At 39.2% G+C, this 13,210-nt stretch overlaps 1 protein-coding gene and 2 pseudogenes across 6 annotated transcripts in view; all 3 read left to right on the forward strand.

Annotated features, from left to right (window-relative positions):
• The window catches only part of LOC133306334 (NADH dehydrogenase [ubiquinone] iron-sulfur protein 3-like), a 605-nt pseudogene extending 352 nt beyond the window's left edge, over window positions 1-253 (forward strand).
• A 1,538-nt stretch (window positions 254-1,791) lies between these two features.
• LOC133306329 (berberine bridge enzyme-like 4) lies at window positions 1,792-3,356 on the forward strand (annotated as a pseudogene).
• A 252-nt stretch (window positions 3,357-3,608) lies between these two features.
• The window catches only part of LOC133306321 (protein CLT1, chloroplastic-like), a 40,565-nt gene continuing 30,963 nt past the window's right edge, over window positions 3,609-13,210 (forward strand). For all 6 annotated transcript variants that reach the window (XM_061506625.1, XM_061506628.1, XM_061506629.1 and 3 more), the window contains exons 1-4: window positions 3,609-4,187; window positions 5,106-5,251; window positions 6,567-6,604; window positions 7,249-7,364. In XM_061506625.1, the coding sequence (XP_061362609.1) occupies window positions 3,769-4,187; window positions 5,106-5,251; window positions 6,567-6,604; window positions 7,249-7,364 (719 nt within the window). In that variant the 5' untranslated portion in view covers window positions 3,609-3,768. The remainder of the gene's footprint in view (window positions 4,188-5,105; window positions 5,252-6,566; window positions 6,605-7,248; window positions 7,365-13,210) is intronic.

Raw genomic sequence — 13,210 nt, forward strand, 5'->3', positions numbered from 1 at the left:
CATCAATCATCCGGATCTACGCCGTATATCAACAGATTATGGTTTCGAGGGTCATCCATTACGAAAAGACCTTCCTCTGAGTGGATATGTAGAAGTACGCTATGATGATCCAGAGAAACGTGTGGTTTCTGAACCCATTGAGATGACCCAAGAATTTCGCTATTTCGATTTTGCTAGTCCTTGGGAACAGCGTAGCGACGGATAATTCAGAATCAGAATAGGTCCAGCTCTATAGGATAGGGGACAAATCCATAGGAAATGCTATTTGCTTTGTAAGAAGAAGAATAAACTTCTATGAAATGAAAGAGTTCGCGGGAATTGTCTTGATCGTCGGATATCATTTTTAATTAAATAGTAGTATAAAATGTATCAGTATGAGCGTGCTCTCCCTATGGGACTCAAGGATCTTCCACCCCAAGCTCACTTACATGTGCAATATAAGTTCTAAAAGCAGTCATATAGTATAAGTTTCAAAATCAATGCAATGCAACAGATAATCATGTCATGTGTGTCAACTATTCTACTGGCCAGAGAAATGCATGACTTAAATACGTCTATTGCCTACATCAGTGCAAAACGCCACTTGCACCCACCCAGAGAATCACCGTATTGTATGATGCCACATACTCAGGCTTCCCGTCTAGATGGAACAACACATGCATATTATAAGGCCCTTACACTTAACAGCTCAAAAGCATTTCAAATCATCAAAACATGAAAACACATCATGCATATAACCATTCCCCCATGGGGCATGGTGGAACCAACAATGGCTAAACCGAGGACACGAAAGCTTACCTCGCAAGCTAACTATCCAAGCCAAGCTCACACTAGCTCAAAGCCCAAAACAGCACAATCGCAATCTATTTACACAATAATTAATCATCAATAATCATTGCTCAAGATTCCATTAAGTGATTAAGGCTTTCCATCTCATTTTAAGTCATTTTATGCAGTTTCTGCAGGAGGTATTCGAATACTCCTCAAAGAGTATTCGAATACTCTCTGTCTCCAGAAAGTATTCGATTACTTTCACTCAAGTTTTCGAATACCACAAGGTATTCGAATACCAACACCCAAGTATTCGAATATTACTCAGTATTCGAATACTTCTTCAAGGTATCCGAATACTTTTCTTCCTAGAAAAGTATCCCCATACTCCAGCAAGGAGTATTCGACTACCAATGGATAAGTATTCGCATACTACACGAAAAGTATTCGAATACTTATCAGACAGAATGCAGAAACTCGAGCATTCTTCTGCATAAGTCCACATTTAAGAGTCCCAACTCGATTTGTAGTCCAATGTCTCCATTAACAGATGTTTATTAGCATAGTATGAACACAGAAACACAGTCCTTAACTCAAATGATCCAATTTTTACTTTTTAAAGGATTAAACAAGCTCAAATCTTCAAAATACCAAAGAGGTGTTCATGGTATACCTCAAGGCTTCAAAACTCCGAAAATGACACTGACTTGGAGTCCTCTACACAACACAATGGTTCTGACTTTAGAGAACCACAAAAATATTGATCAAGCAAGGTTCTTTCTTCACAAAGTTAGCTTCTTGGGACCCAAAATGGTATGAACAAGGCTCTCACCACCTCAAACTCAAGAGGACAGCCCCCCAATACCACCAAAGAGAGGATACCACTCAGCCAAGGAGCAACTCACACCCTCACAAGACACACTCCCACAAGGCTATGCTGTTTAGGTGAAGAGAAAAGGAAGAAAAGTGATCGCTTGGTTGGATTTCTAGGCAAGTTCCGAGCCTCTATAAAGAGAGGAAATGGCTGAAGCAATCAGCACACAAGGCCTTCACGTAGCAGCCAAAATTATGGCCTAGGGTTTTGTGCCCTTAGGCTTAAATAGGTCCCTCTAATTAATCACACAGTATTAACCCTAACAGCTACGCTTAACATTTTAATCTCAAACTTAGGATTCTAAACCTACTCATTTTTCAAAGATTTGTCATATTTTTATTTTATTTTTCGCAGCACCTTTCTGGTACGCGCTTTTACATAACCAATATCAGTTCTAGCACAAGTTCTCATTATTTTGACCTAAAACTTGTTATGCTAGTCTTACATGTTATTCTAGGAATATTCCCACACTTATTATAATTTTCCGGGGTACTTCATGGGTACGCACTTATACCGTGGAGCAGAACTGGTATCTGCACTTTTCGTCAGAAAAGCGACTTTCAGCGTTATTAATTACTTACCATAATTATTTAAGCCTTCTCATAATTATTAGGGTCAATTATGGAATTATTTTCTAATTCTCATATTTATTTAATTAATCTCCTAAATTAATGGTGCGGGTCCTTACAACATTCATATAGTTTACTTTTACCTCTGTGTTCTCTTGCTTTTACAATATTAATTAGTGCCATGGGACAGCATGGGTTCAAGCTGGAGCAACACTTGGTAAGGTTTACTATAACATTGCAAAGAAAAGCAAATTCCATGGTTTCCCAGCTGGGGTATGCTCCACTTTGGGATCTGGGGGTCGCTTTTCTGGTGGTGGCTATGGGAATCTAATGAGAAAATACGGTCTTTCGGTGGATAATATCTTTGATGCACAATTAGTTGATGTCAATGGTAAAATCCTTGATAGAAAGTCAATGGGAGAAGATCTGTTTTGGGCTATAAGAGGAGGTGGTGGGGCCAGTTTTGGTGTCATTCTTTCATGGAAGATCAAATTGGTTTCAGTAACTACAATAGTGACTGTATTCAAAGTGAATAAAACAGTGAAAGACGTGCTACAGATGTTATTTACAAATGGCAACTAATTGCAACAAAACTACCTGAAGATCTTTACATATGAGTTATGCCTGAAGTAGTCAATGGTATTCAAAGTGGTAAGAAGACCGTACAAGTCACTTTTATTGGCCTATTTTTGGGACAAAGTGATAAACTTCTGCCTTTGTTAAATGAGAGTTTCCCTGAACTGGGTTTCTTGCAAAGTGATTGCATTGAAATGCCATGGGTCAATTCCACTCTTTATTGGTACAATTTCCCAATTGGAACCCCCATTGAAGCTTTGCTTGATGTCCCCAAAGAACCCACTTCGTACAACTTCAAAACCATGTTAGACTATGTGAAAAAGCCCATTCCAAAGACTGCTTTAGCATCCATATGGGACTTTATGATTAGAAAGAGTGTACGAATGTAATGGAATCCTTACGGAGGAAAGATGCATGAGATTTCTCCATTAGAAACTCGATTCCCTCACAGAGCTGGGAACTTGTTCTTGATTGAGTACTTGACTTCTTGGGGGAAGATGAAAGTGAGAGAATGTAAATTATATGAATGCCGTTGGGTGGGGTGGGGAGTTGGGCGGAACTTTTAATAAAAAAAAAATGAGAATTAGTGCCGATGGGGGCTATGTGCGACCCTTATTTAAGTAAAAATATTATTTATTGAATGCTGATAGGGTGGGGGCGGCATTGGGTTAGCACAGAAAAAAACAAACTACATGAGTGCCGTGGGGACCTGAGGGCGTCATTTAGATACGCTGAGTCCCCACCGCGACACTTAAAGACCCCAAACCGTAATTACTCCCATCTAGATACCAAATTCATAAATTTAATGAAAAAAAATGGCAAACTGCCCGAGATTCTGATTCGTTCTTTTCTCTCTCTTTTTGCTTCGGTGTGTTTTCACATTCACACCCATCCAAGTCATGTGAAGACACAACTTGACTCCACTCTCTCTCTCTCTAGAATTTAATTTTAGGTTTCCGTACAACTGCCACCCAACTCATGACGTCACTCTGCCGGCGGTTACCCGCCGGCGGTGCCATATCGGGGTATCAAGTCCGGTTCCGGCAACAGGCGAGGGCCGCCGCGAATTGCGCGGTCTGCTACGGTTATTCGCCTCAGCGGCCGGGAATCGTGCGGGGACTACGCTCACCGGCGCTGGTAGTGAAGGCGGCGGGGCACAGCGGCGCTTGGGAGAGATCCGGCGTTGCGGAAGAGGGTGAGAAGTTGGGGCCCTGCTCTTACTCTGTCGGGGAATTTGCGGCGGCGAATGGCCGGAAAAGCAAAAATCGGGCGGCGGAGGTTGCGGTCGCCGCCGCTGCGACGGTGGTGATGGGCGTCGGGAACAGGGTGCTGTATAAGCTTGCCTTGGTTCCTCTGAAGCAGTACCCTTTCTTCTTGGCTCAGCTTGCTACTTTCGGGTACATGTTTTGTTCTTGTTGCCTAGATTAATCCGTTACTTTTTTTTTTTTTTTAAATTATGTGGTTGAATATTTATGATGAGATGTTAGAACGTTTATTTTCCATTAATGTAGCTTTTAATTGTGAAACAACTCGTTGTTCAACCTTCTTTACTAGTAAGAAAAGAGAAGTTTATCTGGAGAACGCATATATTTAGTCTTATTGTTTGGGTGGGGGGTTTTGGTTCATGCATTTTCGGCAATTATGAATATGATGGGTCCTACTTCTGATGATGTTTATGGCTCACCACTTCTTTCTTTTCTACTTTTGGTCAATCTTAATCTGTTGGAGTAACTCTTTAGTTTTTAGTGCTGAATGGTTGCTACAAAAAGAAGCACTTAATAAAAAATTGATCTTTTGATTCTAAAAACTTAGCGGGTTTGATGGATGAATAGACTGACTTGAAATTGGGAATAAGTCTGTTATTTGATAAAGTTTAACACTCTGTGGAAAACATTCTTCCTTTTCCTCTTAAAGGGATATAGAAGTGTGTTTGTGAAGTGACCAATATGAATTGTGACCAATATGAGTTTCCGTCAAAAACTCAAGACTTTTTGAGACTTAAGGTTTTACTTTAGGAAAGTAGCCACGATTTTGAAAAATAAAATAAAATGTGAACTCAATGCCTTTGATGCCTGTTATAAGATGATATTTATATTTGTGGTTATGCTATTTATTTTTCCCTTTTATACGTTTTGGCAATAACCTTAAACCAAACAGTCCTTTATGTTTGGGAAGAAGTAACTTGTATTTTTTTTACCCTGACAAATAGCATAAAATGCAGTCTTTCTGCAAGAGCTCCCTCCTCCCCCTTTTTGGGTTGTTATGTTTACAAGAATTAATATAACTAACTCTAATGATATTTTCTTATTTTTCAGATATGTAATTGTATACTTCTCTATTTTGTATGTGCGTTACCATGCGGGCATTGTCACTGATGAGATGTTATCTGTGCCAAAAACTCCATTCCTAGTTGTTGGTCTCTTGGAAGCTCTGGGTGCTGCCACAGGAATGGCAGCGGGAGGTAATTTTTGTCCTAATTTATTTTATCTGTTTAATGTTTTTTACTTCTGGCTTCTACACAAATAAAATGCTCCTGTACTATGTTTTCCGGTTGATTTTATTCAATCTTCCTTTTGCCAATTCAATCAATTTTTTTTTTGTAAACTACATCTATGTTGCACCGACACTGACATGACACTTCAACATGTTAATTCTAAAAAATGTTAGATTTCGACACATTAGGACACGTTTTAATATTAAATAATATTTTTAATTTATGTAGTGTATATTATATTTTGTATTCAATAATTTAACAAAAAAATGAAACTAAACCTATAATATCCATCTATTTTGCAAAGGAACGTAACACATAAATATTTACTATTATATTTTCAAATTGAAAATCTCTTATACACTCTAGTGAGATTTATTCAGTATCCATTTTTAATTTTTATTAGAGTAAACACCCTTTTTAGTCCCTGTCAATATCTACGAAGTCTTTACCAAATTGGTCCCTTAAATTACAAAAAAAGGGCCATGTTAGTCCTTATGTCAACTCCCAAATATGTAGAGTGGCCCTTTTCTTGTACTTTCAGGGACCAATTTGGTCATTTTTTATTGCCAGGGACTGAAAAGGACTTCGTAGATATTGCCAGGGACTAAAAAGGGTGTTTACGCTTTTTATTATATCAGTTTGGTAAAACGTCGATCAATTTCTTTATGATATGTAATGAAATTTCAAATATTATAGATGTCAGAGTGTCGGGGTGTCGAACACGAAACTTTAGGTTTTTTGAAGTGTCGGTGCAACATAGAACTACATAATATTAAGGCAAAAAAAAAGAAACTGCTGGCATTATGATTTTTCACAGTAATGACAATGTATAGCATAGTACCAAGCATTTTTTTAAGGGTTTTGGTGTTACCTGATTCATCTTTTTTGGATGAATTAAGCATATTTGAAGATTGTTACTATTAGTTGGGGTTAGATTTTGAAGGTTCATACTATCATATTTATCGAGTCATATTGTTTTTCTTATTTGCAAAAATGCAAGGATAGGGCTGCCTACAATCAATCTTATCCCCTGCTCTCGCAAAGTCGGGGTTAGGGAGCTTTATGCAACGGGGTTTGCTCTTTTATGCACTTATATTGTCTTCACCTTAACTCTAATTTATGATGGATCTTTGACTCCTTCCTCATTCATATCTCATAGATATTAGTATTGTTATTGATGATTAGTTACCAATATCATTGGGTGGTGCAATTTTGGTTTGTTTATAAAAATGGTCATGTCTGAATTTCATTTAATTGTTTGTTTCCTTCTTTGTTGTATCAGCAATGCTATCTGGAGCATCAATTCCAATTTTGTCTCAGGTAAAAACCATCAGCTGTCAATTGTTGTCTGGCATTTATTGTTAAATTCTGTTTGTACTACATTTACATTGTTGTACTATAATGAAAGGGGAATGATTTGTTTACAAATTTTTTTTACAAATTTTTGCAAATTACACTGTGTATTCCCGGAAGTACATAGTGTAACTTAGTGTACTTCCGAGAGTACATGGTGTAGTTTGTAAACAAAAAATTTGTAAATATAACCCTATCCATAATGAAATATATAAATTTCTGAATTATTCACAAACTGTAGGCATGAATAAAAATGAATTGAAAAGGTAAATGTAGGTATGCATCTGTGAATATTTACTACTGTACATGTTCTTAGAAATCAGCCATGAAGTGCCTAGCACCAAAGAAGCACGACCCCTGCCCTTGGATATGTGTCCTGCTTGATGGCTGGTCAGTTTGTCCCAGGTGTAACACATTTCCTTTGAAAACATAGTGATCTGACCTGTCAAAGTTGGTCAAAATAAGAAATTTGGTGTATATAGATTGCGATATAAACCAACTTAGCCTAATTTGTATACATTTATTAGCTCATCCATATGCAACTTGCATAGATTTCATGTAAAAGGTAAACCAAAGGCGGACAATTAATTTGAACTATACTTCTCTTGCAGACTTTTCTTGTGTGGCAAATTCTCCTGTCAATTATTTTTCTTAGGAGAAAATATAAAGTCAACCAACTACTTGGATGCTTTCTTGTGACCATTGGTGTAATTATTACTGTAGCAAGGTCAGTCTATTTTAAATTTTATGGATGTTAGATTATGTTGGCTTGTTATTATTTGAGTGTCAACATAAACACTGCAATCTTTAACTAAGTGCCTTTGCAAAAGAACATGGTCTACAATGATGTTGACCATGAATCAACAAATAAATCTAAAAGCTCCTAAACATTTTGATGCAATTATTATTGACAGGAGAATTCACACAATTATTATTGACACAAATTTCGGGTCAAATTCACATAAGGATATTGTTTTTTCTTGCTTTTAACATGTGAGTTTAAGATGATGTGGGGGAAATAAGTTAAAAACTACTTAATGCTTTCAAATTTTATTGAAAGGTTTTTTGCCGAGCATCAAAGTCAAATTTTTGATGTACTATGTTAAATCTTTTAGTGATTCCATATATTATACGATGGCACCAATATAAGTGAAAAGGAAATAACACTCTTGTATTAATCACAAATTAGCGAAACAGCCCAATTTGCATTTCCATATACTCAATATAACAGTGTCAACATCAGAAAACGGACTCAAATACGAAAATTACTGACACACATCCATTAACATACTAATAAACCCAAAACAGTAGCCCCTGATGCTCCCTTTACAAGAGAAACCTTACATAAAGTTCACAATCACCCCCTCTCAATAGGAATAACAAACATGATATCCCCTCACAGTCACGCGTCCCTCCTTATAACAACAGAATCTCCTTCCCATGTCCCACTTTCTCCCACCTCCAATTCACCATTCAATGCTTGCCAGCTGCCCAATTTACTAAGTAACTCCTTTTCTCTCTCAATAACAGCTCCTCCTTCACCCTAAGCACCTCCCACTTCACTCTTTCCTTCTTCAACTTGGGCCTGAACCATCTTCCCTTCATTATGATGCTTCCTTCTGTTATAAACCTTCATTGGAGGCCTATCAATACTCCTCCCTTTTAGCATCACCTTGTCCTCAAGGTGTAAGGTAGGGAATTGTTCATGCAGCAACTCAGCATCTTCCTATGATCCCTCACACTTAGGCAAATCTTCCCACTGTACTAATACTTAAGTTTTGCCATTAATCAATTGACGAACATCCAAGACAGCTGCTGGCCAAATTTGCAACTCTAAAGAGTCAGCTAAACATTCAGGAAGGTCAAGAACAAGAACTCCAGGACTAATGGCTTTTTTGAGCTGTGATACATGGAACACTGCATGCACCTTTGAGTGACTGGGAAGTTGAAGCTCATAAGCTACCTGACCTACCCTTTTTATAATTGGAAACGGGCCATAAAATCTAAGACTCAATTTCTGGTTACGATGCCTAGATAAGTACCTCAATTTATAAGGCTGCAATTTTAAATAGACCATGTCCCCCACATTAAACTCCACCTCTCTTCTATGTTTATCCACCTGAACTTTCATTCTCTCTTGTGCCCTACTCAGGTTCCTTCTTAATTCCTGCAAAGTGATATCTCGAGCTTCCAACCACTTATCCACCGCCTCTATTGCTGTCTGATACGGTTGGTAACACGCAAGAAGGGCGGCCTTTCACATGAAGGGCATATTCTCGTAGGAATATGTCAAAAGAGTTAGTTACAAAATGAGATTATTGTTTGTATATAAGAGAGTAAGGCTGTTTTGTGAAAAAGTAGGAAATTACTGTTTCGTAAAAGACAGAGTTAAACTTAGAGTGAAGGGACAATTCCATTGAGAAGAGCTGCTGCTCTTGTACCTATTCTTTCATATCAATAAAGATTTCTTTTCACTACATTCTTTCTTCTTTCTATTCTATTGAGATATATAGTCCCACATTGGTTGTATGTGCAACTAATGTGGAGTTTATAAGGTCTTAGGCACTCCCACCCTTTGAGCTAGCTTTTGGGGTGGTGTATGCCAAGGTTCTTTACATGGTATCAGAGCCTCGCCGCCCCCCACTTTCTCTTGTGGCATTTCTTAGCACAGGTAGGCTGGGCCTGTTGCATTGTCCACTCTTCAAGCCCAATGGGCTCTCGTGTGAGGGGGCGTGTTGAGATATATAGTCCCACATTGGTTGTATGTGCAACTAATGTGAAGTTTATAAGGTCTTGGGCACTCCCACCCTTTGAGCTAACTTTTGGGGTGGTGTATCCCAAGGTTCTTTACATATTCCTCTAAGTAATTGTTGTGGAGTTTCTCTATTTTGATTTCTAGAAATCAGGGCCGTAATGCTGTCCCTCCTTTTGCAAAATGAACAATTGCAGGTGGGTCTTGTCCGTAAACTACCTTGAAAGGAGTCATCTGGGTTGAGCGATTATAGGTGGTATTAAACCAGAATTCTTTACTAAGTTTCTGTTCTTTACTAAGTGTCCGTAGATCCATTTTGCCTATCCCTTAGGATGACCATTAGCAAAAGATCTTAAATAAGTTTCGAGGATTCGATTGACCACTTAAGTCTGCCCATCCGTTTGTGGGGTGATAGGCAGTGCTGAACTTCAACTTAGTACCAGATAATTTGAATAACTCGCCCCAAAATTTGCTGACAAAAATCTGATCCCTATCAAACACAATTGAACTGGGGAATCCATGTAAACGAACAATTTCCTTAACAAAAACTGCAGCCACAATTCCAGCAATGAAAGGGTGAGTCAGAGTGACAAAATGAGCATATTTAGAGAGTCGATCAACCACAACCATAATAGTATCAACTCCCCGAGACTTGGGTAATAAAATCCATAGAAATATCTTCCCAAATTTGAGAAGGAATTGGCGGGGGATTCAATAAACTAGCATTTTGTAGGTGCTGATTTTGTTGTTGTTAACAAGTAGCACAAGCTTGCACAATTACCTGCACAGCCCTCCGCATCCCCTTCCACCAAAAAATAGATGCCAATCTCTTGTAAGTCCTCATCTCCCCTGAATAACCCCCCAAGGAGAGGCATGAAACTCTTCTAACAGAAGGGGAATTTGTTTTGAAGAGCGTGGGATGACCAAACGATCATGGAACCAAAGGCAATCCTTTTGCAACTCGATAACCAGGGTGTGATGTAGCATCCGTCATGACATTAGTCATGATTTGCTTTGTATTTGGGTCAGCTAAAATCTCATCAGCCAATGCCTCCAGATTCAGACTTGAAATCATAGTCATCTCCCTGTATTCCATCACCCTGGACAAGGCATCAACAACTTTGTTTTTAGTACCTGGCTTGTACTGAATTTCAAGATCAAACCCTAGCAATTTTGTCACCCAACGCTGCTGCCCCTCTACTAATAACCTCTGCTCCTAAGATACTTCAAGCTCCGTTGATCAGTTCTTATAATAAAATGATGCCTTAAAAGATAGTGACGTCATTCTTGTACTGCAAAAACAATAGCTTTTAACTCTCTTTCATAAACTGACAAACATTTAGGTGCCTCTGAAAAAGCTTGACTGAGGAATGTTGGGGGTCTTCCCTTTTGCATCAGCACAACCCCCATTCCTAGGCCTGAAGCGTTTGTTTCGAGGACAAATACTTCATCAAAATCAGATGTAGCCAATTCTGGTAAATTAAGCATTATTTTCTTTAATTCATCAAATGCAGATTGTGCTTCATCTTGCCACGCAAAAGCTTTCTTAAGAAGTTGAGTGAGAGGACGAGCAATATGTCCATATTGCTTCAAAAAACGACGGTAGTAACCGGTTAGTCCCTAAAAACCCCTCAGCCCTTTCAGATTTTTTGGTACTGGCCACTGTTGAATTGCCTCCACCTTCGTAGGATCTGCCTTCACCCCATTCGCAGAGATAATGTGGCCTAAATACTCCAATTCTCTTTGTCGAAAGGAGCATTTCTTCAAATTATCACATAGCTTATGTTTTCTCAGCACAACCAATACTTGAGTTAAATGATCAATATGCGTATCCAAATTCTTGCTATAGACCAGAATATCATAAAAAAAAACTAACACAAATTTACGCAAGAAGGGACAAAATACCTCATTCATCAAAGACTGAAATGTGGAAGGTGCATTGTGCAATCCAAACGGCATGACCAAGTACTCATAGTGCCCCTAATGCGTTTGAAATGCCATCTTCTCAATGTATTTTGGCCTCATCCTAATCTGGTTATAACCAGACTTTAGGTCCAGCTTCGAAAAAATCTCTTCGCCAGCCAATTCATCCAACAACTCATCAATCATAGGTAAAGGAAACTTCTCTGGCACAGTACCATGATTCAAAGCTCTGAAATCAACACAGAAACGCCAGCTGCCGTCCTTTTTCTTTACGAGAATTAATGGACTTGAGAAAAGGCTTAAGCTTGGTCGAATCCACCCCGTATCCAACATCTCACGAACAAACTTCTCTATCTCCTCCTTTTGAGAATGTGGGTACCTGCATGGCCTCAAATTGGGAATGACAACCCCTTCTTTAAGCGGAATATGATGATCACAACTTCAACTTGGTGGCAGTCCCGAAGGTTTCATGAACACATCTTTAAAATCTTCAAGTAATTTGACGATCGCTGGAGGTTGCTCCATCTCGTCCTTCTGATCCATTGACAATACTCCTAATTCAACATAGAATTTTTCCTCCCCTTTCCTCCAAGCTTTCCCCAATCCTTTGAAAGATACCTTTTCTCTTGACATAATTCAACCATCTTTCCGTTCTATGGCACTCGCAAAATCAATTTTCTGAAATTGGCTTGGATGTCTCCTAACCCCTCAAGCCATGCTACCCCAAAATGATCCCCACTGCTCGAAGATTAAATAAGAAAAAATCTTGCTGCACATTCATACCTGGTAAGTTCAACAACACCTCCTTATAGACCCCCTGTGGTTGTACTTGATGTCCGTCTCCTACTTGCACGAAATAGCTTCGATTTGTATCCGCCTTCAAATCTAAATCTCGGGCCACTTGCTCTGCAAGGAAATTATGCGAAGCCCCCGTGTCTATTAAAACCGTAACCCTCCGCTCTTGATGTCACCCCACTACTTTAAAGATCTGCTAGAAGTCAAAACCACAATGCTATGAACGCTGAGCTGGACGACTTCTCCCAAATCCTCTTCTTCAGTCACCAGTTCCCCAACTCTCAGCAACATAACACTCAAATGTTGGTTTTGACAAACATGGTCCAACGAATAAGGCGCGTCGCACCGATAACATAAGTTTCACCATCTCTTTTCGTTATATTCCTCTGGTGATAGTCGCTTGTATTCATAGTGTTTGACCCGCTAGCCCCCTCAAAATTTGGGCTATTCGAGTTACTGCCTTGTCCACCATTTTGGGTTGTAGTACACAAGCCCAACCCATGCGATCCGTTTCTTTCCTCACTTAAGGTTGTATTGGGCCTTTCCGTGTGGTTGCTGGGTCGATTATGAAGAGCTGGGCGAGTGTGCAACCCAGATACCAACCCATTTACATTTCCTGACCCATGTTTGCCTATAGTCATCCCCAACCTTCCAAGCACCCTTTCCTTCTCTTCAACTCTCTGTGCAAGTGTCATGATATGCCCCAAGTCACGCAAATTGTTCAGACGCAACTTTGCTTTAATCTCCTCTCTTAATCCATTCAGGAATGCCGCTTGCATCATCTCCTCATCAGCGTGACGAAGAGGAGCAGAAAAGAGTTCGAAACATTCGCAATACTCAGCTACCGTCCTAGCCTGTCAAAGGCACAACAGAGCCTCATATGAATTGCCTGAAGAAGATGAGTGGAATCTCTATAAAACTGCTGAACGAAAATTGTCCTAGGTGATCATTGGATTTCGAGGTTCCCACCATTGAAACCAATTAAGAGATCTTCTCTCAAGGCAAATTGAAGCGGTCTCAACTTGTTCTTCTACCGGAATCCGATTGATTTTGAAATAACGCTCTGCTCTATATATCTAACCGTACGGGTCCTCTTTGGCGAA

Source organism: Gastrolobium bilobum, unplaced genomic scaffold (genome assembly GCF_033153095.1).
Source record: "Gastrolobium bilobum isolate Gb01-03AN ecotype WA unplaced genomic scaffold, APGP_CSIRO_Gbil_v1 utg10035, whole genome shotgun sequence".
NCBI classification, from domain to species: domain Eukaryota; kingdom Viridiplantae; phylum Streptophyta; class Magnoliopsida; order Fabales; family Fabaceae; genus Gastrolobium; species Gastrolobium bilobum.